At 42.6% G+C, this 18,802-nt stretch overlaps 1 protein-coding gene across 1 annotated transcript in view; it reads right to left on the reverse strand.

The window, feature by feature from the left end:
* The window catches only part of LOC309333162 (large ribosomal subunit protein uL29-like), a gene marked incomplete at its 5' end in the record, with an annotated part of 111,151 nt that overhangs the window by 75,363 nt on the left and 16,986 nt on the right, over positions 1 to 18,802 (reverse strand). The window contains one exon of the mRNA XM_081846563.1: positions 17,639 to 17,720. Within this exon, the coding sequence (XP_081702689.1) occupies positions 17,639 to 17,720 (82 nt within the window). The remainder of the gene's footprint in view (positions 1 to 17,638; positions 17,721 to 18,802) is intronic.

The raw sequence follows: 18,802 nt of genomic DNA on the forward strand, positions 1-18,802 counted from the left end.
TGAAGTGCGCCATCTTGGTGAACAAGTCCACAACCACTAACACCGCCGTCTTACCTCTGGAGCTGGGCAGGTCTGTAACAAAGTCCAACGCTACCCTCTCCCACGGTTGCTGCGGTGTCTCCAGCGGTTCTAACAATCCCGCCTGCTTCTGATGCACTGGTTTGGACCTCTGGCAGATATCGCACCTGGCTACGTAGTCCGCCACCTCTCCTCTCATCTGGGGCCACCAAAAGTCCCTTGCCACCAACTCCATCGTCTTCTCTTTGCCGAAATGGCCCGCACTCGGGGCATCGTGCAATTGTTGCAAAACCGTGGCGCGAAGCTCGTCGGTGGGCACGTAAAGGGCGCCCTTGCGAGTCAAAAGTCCATCCTGCAACTGAAACTCATTGTTGTCAGGCGACCCTCTGCGGAGCTCCTCCATCTTGGATTGTGCAAACTGATCCTCTTGCAGCGCGCGTCGCACCGCGTCCAGGTCGACTGCGATGGTAGCGCACGTCCACGCCTGCGGTGCGAAAATGTACTTTGCTGCGATTGGAGCTACTTCCTCCAGGTATTGAGGCTTTCGGGACAGCGCGTCTGCTATAACATTGGAGTCTCCAGGGATGTATTCTATTTTGAAATCGAAATCCGCAAAGAATTCCGCCCAGCGCATGTGTCGTTGGGTTTGCAATTTAGCCGTCCGCCAATACTCCAAGTTCTTGTGATCCGTGCGGACCTGCACCGTGTGCTTGGCTCCTATCAAGAAGTGTCGCCACGCTTTGAAAGCTGCATGAATGGCCAACAACTCCCTGTCCCATATGGTGTAGTTGCGCTCCGTCTTGCTGAGCTTCCGGGAGTAGAATGCACCCGGTCTCCAGTTGCCTTGCGAATCCTCTTGCAAGAGGACGGCCCCAACTGCTCTGTCTGATGCATCTGTCTCTACCCGCATGGGCCTGCCAGGATTCACGTGCAGCAGCTGCTCCTCGGAGGCGAAAAGGCTTTTAAGCTTCCGAAAGGATCGCTCTGCTTGTTCGGTCCAGACGAACTTCTTCTTCTTGGAACTGAGGGTGTCAGTGATTGCCGCCGTCGCGTTTGCAAAACCTTTAATAAACTTGCGATAAAAATTGGCAAAGCCGATGAACCTCTGGACCTCCTTCCGATTTCGAGGGCTCTTCCAGTCCAACAGCGCTTGGACTTTAGTCTTGTCCATGGCCAGTCCCTCGTCGGACAGCTTGTAGCCAAGGAAATCTACCTCTCTCACATCAAACTGGCACTTCTCCAACTTGGCGTACAGCCTGTGTTCCTTCAGCCTCTGCAGAACTTCCTTCACGTCCTTATCGTGATCCTCTGGCGATTCCGAGAAAATCAGGATATCGTCGAGAAAACAGACACACTTCTTGTAGAGGAGACCTGCCAGGACGTGATGCATGAATGCTTGGAAAACATGGCTGCCATTTTGTAGACCGAAGGGCATAACTCTGTATTCGTACGTGCCCAAAGGAGTGAACATGGCCGTCTTCCACTCGTCGCCCTTCCTGATGCGGATGAGGTTGTAAGCTCCACGTAAATCCAGCTTGGTAAAAATCTTCCCCCTCCTGACTGTAGCCAAAAGGTCGTCAATTTTGGGCATGGGGAAGGCCTTGGGCTTAGTTAGTCTGTTTATGAACCGGTAGTCCACAATGAGCCTCTTCTGGGGCGTGTCTTTCTTTTTCACAAAGAAAACAGGACTGCCTCCCGCTGCTTTAGATTCCTGGATGAATCCGCGCTTGAGGTTGTGTTCTATGAACTCCCGAAGCTCTTGCAGCTCGTCTTCCGACATGGAGTACAGCTTGGCAGTTGGCAACTGCGCGCCTGGCACTAAGTCAATCGCGCAGTCGTAAGGTCTGTGAGGCGGCAATTTGTCAGCTTCCTTTTCGCAGAAAACCTCCAAGAACTCCGCGTACTTGTGAGGAACCGCTTGCACCATACTCAGATGCAGCTGCTGTTCGGCTTCTCCTCCTTGATCGGTTTGGATGCAATTCTGGGCGCAATACGATGAACAAAAGGTGATCTGCCTCTGGTACCAAGCAACCGCGGGACTGTGCCTGTCCAGCCAACTCATGCCCAACACGATGGGCGTGTCCGATAAGTGGGTGACATTGAAACTAATAAGCTCTCGATGGTCTCCAATTTGCATCATCATGGGAGGGGTTTGCTGCACCACTTGCCCCCCCAGCAACTTCCTGCCGTCTACCGTGACCACGTTCAGAGGCGTCGTTGCAGGCAGGAGCGCTATGTTATGCTGCTTGACGAACTGTAATCCCACGAAATCGGCGTTGCTTCCCGAATCGATGGTTGTTGGAACCTCGAGAAGTCGCCCATCAGGCAGCTGGAGTGTTGCTGTGAGCAAAACTGCTGGTTTGGGAGGTAAAGGGTCCATGCGCTGCAAGGACGCTGGGGACTTCTCTACAGATCCGCCTGGCTGAGCCCCAGTAGCTCTGCTTCCAGCCAGGCACTGCAGTTTCCCTGAAGCTGCTCCTTTGATTGCACCTCTGCTGTCACAGTTGCTAGTGCTGCAGTGTGCTTCTGGAGCCTCTGGGGGCACTCTTTCGCCATATGGTGTGCACTGTCGCAGATGTAACACTTCCTGGTCCCTCTAGGAGGCTTCGCTTTGGCTGCAGCAGGGATGGGGCTCTGGGATGGCTTTTGAGCCCTAGCACCACCAATCTCCATTGGCTCCTCGCCTTCCTTCCCCATTGGTGAGGGGTGCGCACGGCTGAAATCCCTGTGCACAAAAGGGAGAGCTTTTGCTTGCGCGCGCGCTTGGGGCCCCCCCTCCTCGTGCCACGGACGTCCCTCATGTCGAATTCCTATAGCCAAAGCCCGTTGCACCACGTCTTCCAGGGTCTGGGGTCTGTCCCCCCTTGCGATCTCATCCTTGACGGAGGGGCTCAATCCCTCCCAAAAAAGATCCCTGACCGGTAGACTGTCCTTCGGCCAATCTAAGGCGGTGAGCAATGCAAAAAATTTAGAATGATATTGGCGTACAGTGGCTCTCCCCTGCCTCAGCCCGTGCATCTGCCGGCGCGCAATGTCCTTATCCACAGAGGATTGAAAACAAGCATCCATTGCCTTGATAAACGCATCTGCATTGCGACGGGCTGGTCCATCTTCGCGCCACAGATTGCGTAGCCAAGCCCTGGCCTCCCCATGCAGGTGCGAAACAATAAATCCCACTCTCTCCTCCTCATCTCTAAAATCATGACGGAGTAAATGCAGTGCATACACGACATCTGCCCTGAAGTTGGGATAGTCTTGCAAGTTGCCATTAAAATGCGAAACTAGGGCACCCCCCCTCCTTCCAAGCGCAATGCCCTCCGCTCTGGAGCCCGGGGTCCCCGCCTTGTCCGCATTTTCCCACCTTGCTTGCAAATCCTGGCACGCTTTCTCCAAGTCAGCATTCTTCTTCTGCGAAGCAATGACTGCCGTTGTGAGAGTGGTAATCTGATCCCGGAGTGCAGCCAGCTGTTCCTCAGCACTCATGGCTGCCCCGTTCGTGAGCTTCGCAAAAAAAAATTTTTGCTTTCAGAGGGAGGGGGACTTTCTGTCACAGCCACCCAGGTGGGTCCCAGCTCACGAGAGACCTTAGTCCGTTATAGTTTACTTACAGGAAAAGTTTATTGAAGATAATTGCTTCTTTCACAGTTCAGCATTGTGGCTGTACGTCTGTCACGTTAGACCGCCGAAGTCCCCCTCTGACTCCTCCCCTCCTCCACACCAACTTAATAGCCTGGCTCTAGACCACCTCTTCCTCTCCTTTCTTTTCCGCAGGGTCTTTCTGCCCCCCTGGGTTCTCTCTTTCCGGGATTCGCCTGAGGCTGAATCCTCTGCCGCCTCCTGCCCCCTCCTTCTGGCTTTGGGGCCGGGCTCCTCCTCTGAGCTTTCCCCACTTCCGCGCGCCTCTATGTTTGAACTTGGCGCGCGTACGTTGCTTTTGACCTTTCCTTCGTCCTCTATACTGCCCCCTGTTCCACTCTCTACCCTTTCCGGCTGAACACCTTGCTCCAACCCCCTCTCTCTGTTTTCTCCTGTTCCTCCTCCCTCCGAGAGGCTGACAACTCCACCCCCTTTACTCCGTTCCGGCTGAGACCCCTCTGACAGCGTCTGTGCTTCACTGGGCTTTCTCCCCTCCTTTCCTGACTTTTCACAGCTTCTCTCTTCTCCTGCTTTTCGCCTGATCATGCTAGCTCCCTTTTGGGAATCCTCTGACTCACTGCTTAGGCTCATAGATTCCCTTCGAATTCCGTCATCTTCTTCCTCGTCTCTCTCTCCCTCCTCCCACTCGCTTTCCGTCTCCTCTGCCATCTCCTCACTTCTCCCAGAAACCCTGACAATTATATTCAGCTCTGCCTTTCACACAGCCACTAACACAGTGTGCGGCAGGTGATGAGTGGCCTCCGGTGACGGTTGCGGAGGTCAGGAGGCTTATTCAGGCACTCAAATACAGAAAAGCCCCGGGAGCAGATAATATCTCCCCTGAGCTTCTCAAAGCCAATATTGACTGGTGGGCCCCAGTCCTTGCCACCCTATTCACTAGCATAGACCAAACAGCAATAATACCAGAGGACTGGGGATTGGCAATCATTGTTCCCATTTTCAAGAAAGGCTGTAAACTTGATCCAGCCAATTACAGACCAATCAGTCTCTTAAGCATTATTAGCAAACTTTACGCAACTCACTTACGTGAAAAGTTTGCGGACTGGCTGGAATGGGAGCACATCCTTAAGGAAGCCCAGGCTGGTTTCAGGGCACATAGATCAACTTTAGACCAAGGACTGGTATTGCAACATCTAGTGGAGAAATACACCTCAAAGAAAGGAGGCTCCCTCTATGTAGCCTTTATAGATTTCAAATCAGCTTTCGATTTGATACCCCGGCACAGACTTTGGGAAAAATTAAGTGCCACAAACATCGATAGACGTCTTTTGCTTCTCATCCGCAGACTACATGAAAATACTCGGATCCGTGTTAGATGTGACCGTTATGGGAACCTATCAAAGGAAATCCAAAGTTTCCATGGTGTCAAGCAAGGCTGTGTTCTTGCCCCTATTTTATTTAATTTCTACATAAACTCCTTAGTTAGAAAGATGGAGGATGCAAGTACTCATCCCCCAAACCTAAATAATATACCAATCCCAGTCCTTTTGTACGCAGATGATGCGGCACTTATTTCCTTCTCTTGTGTGGGACTAAGAAAACTTTTACGAGCTCTTACAGAATATTGCGAAGCTGAACACCTAATAATAAATTACACTAAATCAAAAATTATGGTGTTCTCCAAGAGAAGACTCCGACACAAATGGAAAATTAATAACCAACCTATTGAGCAAGTAACATCCTTTAGATATCTTGGAATAATCTTTGATGAGAAGGGATCCTGGTGCCATCAGATTAAGAATTCCATTGCAAATGCGCAAAGATCTTCCAGAGCTATCATAAGTTTCTTTTATAGAAAAGGAGGTCAATATGTTCCTGCTGCCTCCCAGGTCTTTGTCGCAAAAATACTTCCACAACTGATGTATGGCACCCAGATATTTAATTGTCAAAAATTCAAGTCTCTGGAATCTGTACAAACTAAATTTTACCGCTCCCTACTAGGGTTACCTACCTGTGTTTCCAACACAGCCATTAGGCTGGAGGTAGGTCAACTCCCTATCAATGCCAGGATATGGATCCTGAAGATTCACTTCTGGCTAAAACTCATATTTTTCCCAGTGGGAGTGGCTCCCTTGACTCTATTAGACCCGTTCCAGTCTAAATGGAGATTGTTGCTCTATGAAAAATTGAAGGGCCTGGGGCTTTCCCCACAAGAACTTATAGCCTCAGGTTTTGAAAAGGCTAAAAGGATGGTGAGCCAGCGAATAGGAGATGTAGAGCTTCAGGACCATATGAGCAAGATAGATAAATATCCAGCTATCCAAGATTATGGAAAAGGGTTCAATTTAACACCATATTTGCTGGACTTACAAATCGCAAAATACAGGCGGGCGTTTACCCTTACCAGATTTGATGTACTGCCATCTGCCTTACTAAAGGGCAGATATGTGGGCAAACCCTATGCTGAACGAGTCTGCCCATGTGGTCTGAAAGAGGTGGAAACGGCTTCACATGTGTTGCTACACTGCGACCTCTATGGGGATATCAGGTCACTGTTTATTTCCCCTATCGTTCAGAAATTTCCAGGTCGATCTGAATCTCAGCGGCTGAAAATCCTACTAGGAGACAAAAACCCAGAAGTAACACTGAAAGTGGCCAAATTTTCTGCGGCTGCGATCAAGCGGAGGGCATTAGCTGTAAAAAAGTAAAAGACTTGACCCCCGGACAAGCCCACTCTTTTTTAAGTTTACACATATATTGCAGCGTGTGTGTGCGTGTGTGTGTGTGTGTGTGTGTGTGTGTGTGTGCATATGTGCATTGCTTTTATGTATAATTTTTTAAATTGACACCATTACTCCCCTTGTAAACTACCGTTGTTTTTTGTTTTTCTTCTGGTCTATGACCGTAATAAATTACTTTCAACTTTCAACGATTTGTCGGACATATAATAATAATAATAATAATAATAAATTTTATTTATATCCCGCCCTCCCCAGCCGAAGCCGGGCTCAGGGCGGCTAACAACAATCAACAATCAAACAATCAGATATGGAGGCTATGAAATCCAATGGAGAGAGATTTCACTTTTTTCTCAAATTCGAATCAATCTTTCTCGAGAACTGACTATTTATGGGTATCCAGAGATTTGGTTCCTAAGGTTACTAAAACAGAAATTTACCCTAAGACTTGCTCAGACCATAATGCAGTGGTTTTGGAGATGAAATTATGCCTGCAGGGTTCCTTTAGATGGAGGATGAATGATGAGTTGTTGAGGAATGAACAGATGATTAGTAAGGCCCAAAAGACTCTAAAAGACTATTTTGAACTAAATATGAATACAGAGGTTGAAACAAGAGTCATTTGGGATGCAAGTAAGGCAGTAATGAGAGGTTTCCTCATACAACAGAACTCAATAAGGAAAAAGATACAGAATGAGAAAAAAGAGAAAATTCTGTCTCAAATAAAAGACAAAGAGAAGAGTTTAAGATTAATGCCAAAGAGTCAACAGATTCCAAAAGAAATTAAAGCACTGCAGATTCAATTTTCTCAAATTATTAACCAGGAAATAGAATGGAAAATTAAAATGATGAAACAGAGAAATTTTGAATCTGCGAATAAATGTGGGAAATTGTTGGCTTGGCAATTAAAAAAGAGACAGAAGCAAAGTACTATTACAAATATTGTATCTGATGGAAAATCTGTGGAAAACCCTGCAAATATAAGAAAATGTTTTCAGAAATACTTTAAACAGCTGTATAAAAAAAGGTAAGGAAGATAGGACTTCCGGAGGCGGCGCGAAACGGCAATGGCTGCCCTCTTCTAATCGCGAGGAGGGAGCTCCGGGGAAAAGGGTCGTCCGCTACGGCGAAGCGGAGACCCGCATCGGAAAACCACAGGCAGAAGAAGCCTGTGGCCGTGGGACTCAGCGGGCACCTGTAGCGCCCCCCGAAACTGGATAGGAACCCCGTAAGGGGCTCCGGAAGGTGATGGGTTGGCGCGGTGCTGAGAGTCGATCGCTCTTTCCTCAGAGTGAAGCCGCAAAGCTGCTGCCGGTGAGCGCTGACCTTTTTTCTGGGACAATTTGGCTACGAAACGACCACCGTGAGTAGGTGAAGCTTAAGAAATTCGTATCTTTAAAAAAGAAGCATAATTTGGACACTGAAACGGGAGATGCAACCAGGAAGTCCGTCTCCCGGCTCTGTTTAAAGTTTAAAGCAACGACGATTAATTTACTGTTGCCTAGAACTTTGCTATAAAAGACTGTCATCTGAACATCAGATATAGAACCTCACCTTATTTTAAGGTGGAAGAGGAAGAATTTGGCTTTCCCTCTTCTCTTATGGATTTATAATTATTTTAATTTTCTGAACCCCTGGAGATCGGGCTGCCAGGCAGCTGTCAGGCTACAGGAACTGTCAAACTGCAACTCGCGCTTTTTGGAGACATTGTAACTTTTAAGGATTAACTCTGCAAAATAGAGGATCTGTTAGGTCTGCTGGATATTTGCAACTGTTATAAACTAGAAGAGACATTTTGTAAATTTGAGACTGTATAAATTGTGACTTTTGAGATAAACATTGTGTCCCTCTAGTGGAAGATTGAAGTGGTGAAAGACTGGGGGTATTTTTCCATCTCTGGACTTGGGGATTTCCATGGGAACTGCAAATCGTGTGACTGACCTTGAAGCATAGACAGCAGTGGGATGAGTGGGAGTGGGAGGACAAGATCAAGTAAAGCCAAAACACAACAGACTAGCATAATCTCACAGCTGCGCAGGCCATCTGTTCCTGCTATTCCTGTGGCACAAGAGGAAGATTTAGAACAAACAAGGCTTGAAGGAATGGCCACAGGAGGAGACTTTACTACAGTGCTAGATAAAATTTTTGAAAAATTAGAAGGCCTAAGTAAGCAAGTGGCAGACCAATCATCTAAACTTGACCAAAATACAGCTAGTGTTAACAATTTGACTCAGCAAGTCAAGTCAAATGCAGAATCTATTGGGAAGTTATTGGAAGCCACTACAGTAAACCGTCAAACAGCTGAGGAGGCCAAACAGAAAGTAGAGGCCGTGCAAGAGGAAATCAAACCTATGCGCAAACAGATTGGCGAACACCAGGCATATCTGTCTATGATTGAACTAAAATCCAGGGAAAATAATTTGAGATTGAGGTCAGTTCCAGAGCTTGAAAAGGAGGATTTAATTGAGTTTCTGACAAAAGAGTTCTCAAAATTTTGGCCTTTGGAAGAGGATAAAGACTTTAAAATTATAAGTGCATTCAGACTTGGAAAGGGAGGGAGGAAGGTCAGGTCAAGAGACTGCCTGATCTCCCTCAGAACGAAAGAAGAAAGAGACAAGATTCTGGGTGCACACTTTCAAAAGACTCTTGAGATTCACGACTTTAGAGTGGAAGTCTACAAGGATATTCCTAAGCATCTTCTGGAGCTCAGATCTAACTACGGAGACTTCGTAAAACTACTGAGAAGCAACGGAATCGTCTTCAGATGGGAGCTCCCCTAGGGACTATCTTTTAATTATAGAGGGAAAAAAGTTAAAATCAAAACAGTTGAAGACAAGGAAAACTTTTTGAGTGACTACGGAAAAGACCTTCAGAAAGGGACTGAAAAAGAACCAGGAGCCTCAGGATTTGATCCTTTGAGACCATTACTTACACCTCCGGGTTTCGACGTGCAGGAGAAAGTGATACCACCGCCAAAAGGAGAAGAACTTGTGGGAGCAGTAGGAGGAAAATAGATATACTGTAACATGACTCTGCAACTATTAAGTTGGAATATTCATGGCTGTAACTCCCCCCAGAAAAGGAAGAAGATATTTCACATATTAAAAAAGGAACAATTGGACTTAATTTGTTTGCAGGAAATGCATGTGATTAGGCTCCATCGGAAGGTTTTAATCAACAAGAGGCTAGGCCAAGAATTTATTTCATCTGACAAAGTGAAGAAGAGAGGAGTTGTTATCTACGCAAAAGAGAGCCTATCACCAAAATTCCTTTTTAAAGATGAGCAAGGAAGAATTATGGCAATTGAAATTCAAATACAAGGAGAAAAATTTTTGATTTTAGGAATTTATGCACCAAACGAGGGGAAGTCGGAATTTTACAAGAAGTTGCATGAGACAATGTTGGATCATATGGACTACAACAATATTATTATGATGGTCGATATGAATGGGGTGGTGTCCACAAATATGGACAAGGCACAAAGACAAAACATGACAAAAGATGGCAGACTACCTAAAACCTTTTTTGACCTAACTGACAATATGGATTTGATTGACATTTGGAGAACAAAAAATCCCCTAGGGAGAGAAGGGACCTTCTTCTCTGAAGCCAAAATGACCTGGACCAAATATGGATAACTAGAGGACTGGCACCAAAGACTAGAAAGGTGGAAATCTGCCCCAAAACCTGCTCCGACCATAACGCTGTGAAGATGGAAATGAAGTTAACATTAACTGGTTCCTTCAGATGGAAGATGAATGACACCCTATTGAGAGATCAAGAGACTGTTAAAAAGGCCCAAAAGACTTTGAGAGATTATTTTGAAGTAAATTTGAGAACTACAGTGGAAAAAAGAGTAATCTGGGACGCAAGTAAAGCGGTCATGAGGGGGTTTCTGATACAACAGAATGCTATAAAAAAGAGAACCCAAAATGAGAAAAAAGATAAAATTTTGAAGAAAATAAAAGAAGGAGAGAAAAAATTAAGATCGAAACCAAAGTCACAGGAGATTCTGAGAGAAATTAAACTATACCAAGTACAATATTTGAAATTGATAAATCAGGAAATTGAGTGGAAAATTAAACAAATGAGACAAAAGACTTTTGAATCAGCAAATAAACGCGGGAAACTGCTAGCGTGGCAGCTGAAAAAAAGACAGAAGTTGAATACGGTTACAAATCTTGAGGTGGAAGGAAAAAACATTCAGAATCCCCTGGAGATCAGAAAGTGCTTCCAGAGATACTTCAAACAACTTTACACTCAGGGGCCACAGAATGAGACTGAGATAGACCAATTTTTGAGAACCAATGGATTACAAAAAATATCGCAGGAAAATGAGACAATATTAAACTATAAAATAACAGAACAGGAGATTGAAGGTGCCATTCAAAATATGCAACTAGGCAAATCTCCAGGACCGGATGGATTAACCTCCAAGTATTACAAGACTTTGAAAGACTATTTAATTCAACCATTAAAGGAGGTGTGTAACGAGATTCTGGAGGGAAAGATGGCGCCGGAGTCGTGGAAAGAAGCTTTCATCACATTAATACCAAAATCTGAATCTGAAAAGACACAACTTAAAAACTACCGTCCCATATCCCTTTTAAATGTGGATTATAAAATTTTTGCAGATATTTTAGCCAACAGACTAAAAAGAGTTTTAAATGAAGTGATACATAAAGATCAGGCAGGCTTTCTTCCAGGCAGACATCTTTCTGATAATACAAGGAACATTATTGACATTTTGGAGCTATTGCAAATGAATATTAATACAAAAGCAGTTTTAATTTTTATTGATGCGGAGAAGGCCTTTGACAATATTTCTTGGAATTTTATGAAGAAAAATCTTAAGGGAATGGGAGTGGGACGGGGGTTTGAAAATGGTATAGAAGCAATCTATTCAGAACAAAAAGCAAAATTGATAGTTAATAATGTGGTGTCAGAAGAGTTCAGAATAGAAAAAGGAACACGACAGGGATGCCCTATCTCTCCATTGTTATTTATTTTGGTCCTGGAGGTGCTTTTGAACATGATTAGAAGGGACCAGTTGATCCAAGGAATTAAGGTCGGAGCCAAACAATATAAACTTAAGGCATTCACAGATGACTTGGTGTTGACATTACAGGAGCCAGAATCTAGTACGAAAAGGGTGTTAGAATTGATTCAAGAATTTGGTCATGTGGCAGGTTTTAAATTGAACAAACAAAAAACTAAGGTCCTAGAGAAAAATATGACAATAATGGAAAAAGAAAGGTTTCAGAAGGAGACAGATTTAACCGTGGTTAAGAAAGTGAAATACCTAGGGATCAACATGACGGCTAAAAATTTGAACCTGTTTAAAGATAACTATGAGAAATGCTGGATAGAAGTCAAGAAAGATCTAGAAATTTGGTCAGAATTGAAGCTTTCCTTGTTAGGCCGGATCACTGCTATAAAGATGAATGTATTGCCAAAAATGTTGTTTTTGTTCCAAACTTTACAGATTGTGGACAAGATGGATTGTTTCAGGAAGTGGCAAAGAGATATTTCTAAATTTGTCTGGCAGGGCAAAAAGCCCAGAATAAAGTTTAAAATATTGACTGATGCTAAAGAAAGAGGGGGGTTTGCCCTGCCAGACATGAAGTTGTACTATGAATCAGCAGCCTTCTGCTGGTTGAAAGACTGGCTACTTCTTGAGAACACTGACATTTTGGACTTGGAAGGGTTCAATAATGCTTTTGGGTGGCATGCATATCTGTGGTACGACAAGGTAAAAGCTAATCGAGCATTCAAAAACCATATTGTCAGGAAAGCTGTGTTTAATGTCTGGATAAGATATAAAGACCTATTGGAAAACAAGACCCCAAGGTGGTTATCACCTATGGAGGCTAAGGCTTTGAAAAAACTCAATATGGAGGCCAAATGGCCGAAATATTGGGAGATACTAGAACAAGATCAAGACACATTGAAGATACTAGAACAAGATCAAGACACATTGAAATTGCAGAGTTTTGAGAAATTAAAAGATAAAGTGCGAGATTGGTTACATTATTATCAAATTAGAGAGGCCTTTAACTTGGATAAAAAAATAGGCTTCCAGGTGGAAAAATCGAAATTAGAAACAGAATTGTTAGAACCTAAAACTAAGATACTTTCGAGAATGTACAACTTGCTGTTAAAATGGAATACTCAGGATGAAACAGTTAAATCGGCTATGATTAAATGGGCACAGGACATTGGTCATAATATTATGTTTGCTGACTGGGAAAAGTTGTGGACCACCGATATGAAGTTTACGGCATGTAATGCCTTAAGAGAAAATATTATGAAAATGATCTATAGGTGGTACATGACCCCAGTCAAGCTTGCAAAAATTTATCACCTGCCTGATAACAAGTGCTGGAAATGTAAAGAAACTGAGGGAACATTCTTTCACCTTTGGTGGACATGCCCAAAGGTTAAGGCTTTCTGGGAAATGATCTATAATGAACTAAAAAAGGTATTTAAGTATACCTTTCCTAAGAAACCAGAGGCCTTCCTTCTGGGCATTGTCGGCCAATTGGTGCCAAAGAAAGATAGAACACTCTTTATGTATGTAACAACCTCAGCAAGAATACTCATCGCAAAGTATTGGAAGACACAAGATTTGCCCACTCTGGAAGAATGGCAGATGCAAGTGATAGACTATATGGAATTGGCAGAAATTACTGGCAGAATCCGAGACCTGGGAGAAGAGTCGGTGGAAGAGGACTGGAAGAAGTTCAAAGAATATCTCCAAAAACATTGCAAAATGTTTGAATGTTAAAATGATGTTGGATATAAAGATAATATGGCATCAGTGACATAATAAAAAGAAATATGTAAAAATGTTTTAAGAAAAAAGGGTAAGACCAGAGTAAAATTATGTTGAAACTGAACAAAGGATATAAGGGATTAAGTTACAAAGAATATGTAAGAATGTATTTAAAAAGAAAGGGAAAATAGAAGACATAATAGGTTGGAATGTATAATATTGATTAAGATTTGAAAAAGGGTAAGGAGCTGCTAAATTTGATTGAGCAAAGGGGAACGCAGGAAAGGGAGATGTGAGGAAGTCAGGAAAGAGGGTTATAAAGATAAGAATTAAAAAACTAATTTTTCTTTAATTTTTGTTCTTTTTTACTTTTTCTGTTATATGTTTTTATACTGTGTTTTTTATGTTGTTTTTTATTGTATTTCTCTGTTGTTTTGTTCGATTGTAATATCTGTTTCATTACATAAAACCAAAATAAATATTTTTTTTTTTTAAAAGAAGATAAGGATAAAACTGAGCAATTTCTTGTGGCGAATGAAATGCAGAAAATTCCCGAGGATAAAAGGTTCCTACTAAATGGCATGATTACAAGATAGGAGGTTGAGATGGCAATAAATAAGATGCAGTCAGGCAAAGCCCTGGGACCGGATGGTCTTTCTGCAAAATATTATAAAATATTGAAATATTGGCTAATTCACCCGTTGGCAGATGTGTGTAATAAGATTCTAAGAGGGGACAAAGCTCCCGAAACCTGGAAAGATGCATTTATCACTCTGATTCCAAAAATAGATCAAGATAGATCCGATGTAAAAAATTATAGACCAATCTCATTACTTAATGTGGATTATAAAATCTTCGCAAACATTTTGGCCAATAGATTAAAAAAGGTTCTATCAAATTATATACATAAGGACCAGGCAGGATTTCTGCCATTTCTGCCTGGGAGACATATGAAAGATAACATTAGAAATATAATTGATATAATGGAAAGGTTGGAAGCTAAAAGAAATTGTAAAGCAATGTTAATGTTTATTGATGCTGAAAAGGCCTTTGATAATGTTTCGTGGTTATTTATGATGAAAAACCTAGAAAGAATTGAGGTTGGCAAAGAATTTTTTAATGGTATTAATGCTATTTTGAACAAAAAGCAAAAATCATAGGTAATAATGTGGTCTCAGAGGAAATCAGAATTGAGAAAGGAACCAGGCAAGGGTGCCTGCTTTCCCCTCTGCTATTTATTTCTGTTCTGAAGGTTTTGTTAAACATGTTGAGGAAAGAGGAGGAGGTTAAAGGCATTGTAGTAGGATCCAAGCAATATAAATTAAAAGCCTTTGCTGATGACTTGGTCTTAACTTTACAAGATCCAGAAACCAGTGCAGTAAAAGCACTGGAGCTGATTCAAGAGTTTGGGCAGGTAGCAGGATTTAAATTAAACAAGAGCAAAACCAAAGTTTTAGGGGAAAAAACTTAGATAATGAGGAAAGAAAAAACCTTTTTGAAAGGACAGGCCTTGTTTCTGTGAAAAAAGTTAAATATTTGGGTGTGAATTTATTGGTGAAGAATTTGAATCTTTATAAAGATAACTATGAAAAATTATGGAATGAAATCAAGAGAGATCTTGAGGTATGGTCAAACCTAAAACTCTCATTGATGGGCCGAATATCAGTGGTTAAGATGAATGTATTGCCGAAGATGTTGTTCTTATTTCAAGTTTTACCAATCATTGATAATGTTAAATGTTTTAAAGAATGGCAGAAGGTATTGTCTAAATTTATCTGGCAGGGGGAAAAACTTAGAATATAAATTACTTACAGATATAAAAGAAAAAGGGGGCTTTTCCCTGCCCGATTTGAAGATATACTTTGAAGCTGCCGCATTCTGCTGGATCAAGGATTGGATTCAATTAGAGAATGATGATGTGTTAGACTTGGAGGGACTGGATAATTGATTTGGATGGCATGCATATTTATGGTATGACAAGGTAAAGGCCCACAGGGGTTTTAAGAATCATGTAATTAGAAAGGCATTATACAATGTATGGACTAGATACAAAGATCTCTTAGTAAGAAAAACACCAAAATGGATTTCACCAATGGAAGCACAGGCCCCCAAAAAAGTTAAATATGGAAAACAAATGGTTGAGGTATTCAGATTTGTTGTTAGAGAATCAGGAAGGTTTTAAATTAAAACCATTTGAACAAATTAAAGATAAAGTGAATTGGTTGCAATATTATCAAATTAATGAATTATATAAGATGGATAAGAGAAATGGTTTTGCAACAGAAAAAACCAAATTGGAAACGGAGTTGTTAGATACTAATGATAGGAATATGTCTAAAATGTATAATTTGTTGTTGGAGTGGCATACAAAGGATGAACAAGTTAAATTGGTCATGATTGATTGGGCAAGGGATGCGGGACATAATATAATGATGGAGGACTGTGAGAGGCTATGGAGGAAAGGGGTTAAGTTCACTGCATGTACGATGTTAAAGGAAAACATTATGAAGATGATGTATAGATGGTACTTGACCCCTGTAAAACTAGCAAAGATTTATCACAAAAGTGATAATCTTTGTTGGAAATGTAAAGAAAAGGAAGGTACTTTTTTCCATATGTGGTGGACTTGTCCCAAGGTGAAAGTCTTCTGGGAGAAGATTTATAATGAACTGAAAAAAATGTTGAAATATACATTTATTAAGAAAACAGAGGCCTTTCTCCTTGGAATAACAGGTTTAGAATTGCCCAAGAAAGATGTTAAATTATTTTTGTATGCCACAACGGCCGCTCAAATATTACTTGCTAAAAATTGGAAAACACAAGAACTACCAACAGTGGAAGATTGGCAGATGAAGATGATGGACTTTTTGGAGCTAGCTGACCTGACTGGAAGAATCCGTGACCAGAAAGAAGAGGAGTTTCAAGAGGACTGGAGGAAATTCAAGGACTATTTGAACAAATATTGTAATATAAAAAATTAGAAATTACTTGAAAAAAACAAATAGGCCTAGGACAAATTAAGTTATAATTAAATAAATGGGATTCAGAATGTCAAGAAAAGTGAATAAGATGACTATACTTGGAAATTGTTTTAGTTTAATAATGATATTGGAAAGCTGTTACTTTTAAGTTACAAGGAAACTCAGAAGGGAGGGATTTGAGGAAGTCAATTAAGATGTTTAAAAAGTTGGATTTGTGAAGAATTAAGTTTGTTATTATTGTCTATTTGTTTATTGTTCCCCCCTTTTCCCCCTCCCTTTTTTTTCTCCTTCTCTTTTTCCTTTTCTGTTTTTGTGCCTCATTTTGCTTTGTGGTTTGTGTTATTACAGTGGAAAGTTTAATAAAAAAAGATTCAAAAAAAAAAAAAAAAGATTCTGCACTGGTTCAGAGCTCAAGTCCCAGCCCAACTGGTGCACAAGCATCGCAAATTGCGACCAGTAATTGCAGACAGTCAAACTGCCTTGTTTCAAAGCCGGTAATTGCTGCTGAGTCACATCAGTCTGGCTTTCATTAGTAAACATGGCATCCATAGCCTCATAAAACTTCCCCAGGTCCCAGAGTGCATCCTTATCGGTGGCAATAAGGGACCTCACCCATTCTCTAGCCGCCTCTTCCAAGTGACTGACCACAAAAGCAATTCTCTGTGCATTGCTGGCAAATTCACTTCTCTGCAAATCCAGGGCATATCTAATCTCAGTCTTAAAGCCCAAATACTTCTGGGGGTTGCCATTGAACCTACTGACCAAGGAAAGTACCTTTCTCCCCACCGGAAAGGTCCTCCCCTCCTGGTCCTGGCTCCTGCGCTCCTCCAGTCTAATTCTCAATTCCTGCGTGTGCTGTTCCAACTCCTCATTCCTCTTCTTTAGAGCTGTGAACTGCCTCTTTGCCTCCTCATCAATCACGCCACTGTCTCTCTCCCTCGCAAGCAGCCGGCAATGACTTCTGAATAGCTGTCAGAACAGAATGTGGATGCTTGCGAATATAACAGCCCGGGACCCCAGCCTGTCTTTTACAGGATTTATTGAGTGCAAAACTTATGTACAGTGCAGAGGTTTAAAAGCATGTCTGCCTCAATTGCTAGCAGTATCCGGAAGTGGTCCTCGCCTGTTCCCCCTCCAGCAGAAAACCCCCAGAAGCCCCCCTCTTCTTTTCCTTACGTGGAAAACTAAGCGATAGAAACTGCTCTTTTCTCTTTGGTAGCAGCCTTTGGGCTTCTCTCTCTTTCTCATCTTCCATGTCTCCTGAAAGTTTCTCCTCCCCCGACTCTGACGAAGTGCAGCTGCTCAGCAGAGGGGGAGGCTCTCTGTACATTCCTGTCTCTCCCCCCTCCCTTTCAAACTGATCCCTGACATGTGCTCTTTTGAGTATGACCAACATTTGATGCAACCCATTATGAACATGCTGCCAACACTTTCTCTGGGAGTCCCCCCCCCCTTGATCCACCAAAAGCAACTGCAAGAAAAAGGGTGGGCCACAGAAAAATAAACTTTAAATGAAACTTCAAACTCACTTTGTAGAACTTCCTGAGGTTTTCCTTCTGGGTCTGGTTAATGACTGTCAGCACTCTGGCAATGGATTTGCAAACCACCCGGCTGCAAGGGGCAGAAAGAGAGACTTATGGTTCAGTGCAAAGCACAGCCAAAAGCTGGCACTTGAATTCAGAAGTTTTTCCAACACACTGGACACTTAAAATTCATTTCTGCTGAAGGATAACACAGTCAGAAGAGTGTATCTACTTATTTTTCCTCTTTCCAACCTCTTCCATGGCAACACTAGGGCTCTCCCAGTTTGTTTTGGGCCCCACTCATCAAGCAGGCCACACGCTGGATCTGATCTTTGGTGCTGGCATAGATGTGATCATGCTCCCCCCTGTGGAAGTGCCATGGTCTGATCACTATGCTCTGAAAGCCAAGATTGACTTCCCGCTCCTCCCCTGCGAAGGCTGATGGATCCTGATAGATTCCGTTAGGCCTTGAAGGACCCTGCTCCTCCTGGCAACTCATTAGATGACCTTGTCAAGGACAGGAATAACCGGCTCTTGGCGGCCATTGATAAGATCACACCTAAGCACCCTCTGCGACCCCATCAAAACCAGGCCCCTTGGTTTACTGAGGAGCTCCAGAAAATGAAGCGGGATCTCAGATGTCTAGAGCAAGTATTGTTGGCTATTTGCAGTTTAGTTGCGCTGCAGAAAGCTTGCTGGGGAGACCACACATTAAAAGGAACTCAAAAATAACTTTAACAAGGTTTTAATAACAAAAACTCCTTTTACACTAAATATATCAACAAACATGACCCAACCACCAACCCATCCCCCAGGGTACTGAGAGAGCTAGGTGCTGCTCTTTATATACTATACCCAATTGCTGACACAGCTTAATTAACACAACTTAGCAGCACCTGCTATACTGTTCCACAGCTGTAAACCTGGGTCTCGTTATTTGCTCTGGCCCTTAAAGACATACACATCTTGTGGAACAATAATGAACCTTCACATTTAAAGAGACCATTCAACATTTCCCCTGCGGTTCATTATTGTGGAACAAAAACATAAAGCATATTTTGTACATGTCTTTCATGTGTAACCTTTGGAAGTGCTTTAGTAAAAATATCGGCAATTTGATTGTCACCTGGAACATATTGAAATACAATTATTTTGTCAGCAATTAGCTTC

This window comes from Podarcis erhardii (assembly GCF_964252035.2).
Source record: "Podarcis erhardii genome assembly, chromosome: W".
In the NCBI taxonomy this organism is placed as follows: domain Eukaryota; kingdom Metazoa; phylum Chordata; class Lepidosauria; order Squamata; family Lacertidae; genus Podarcis; species Podarcis erhardii.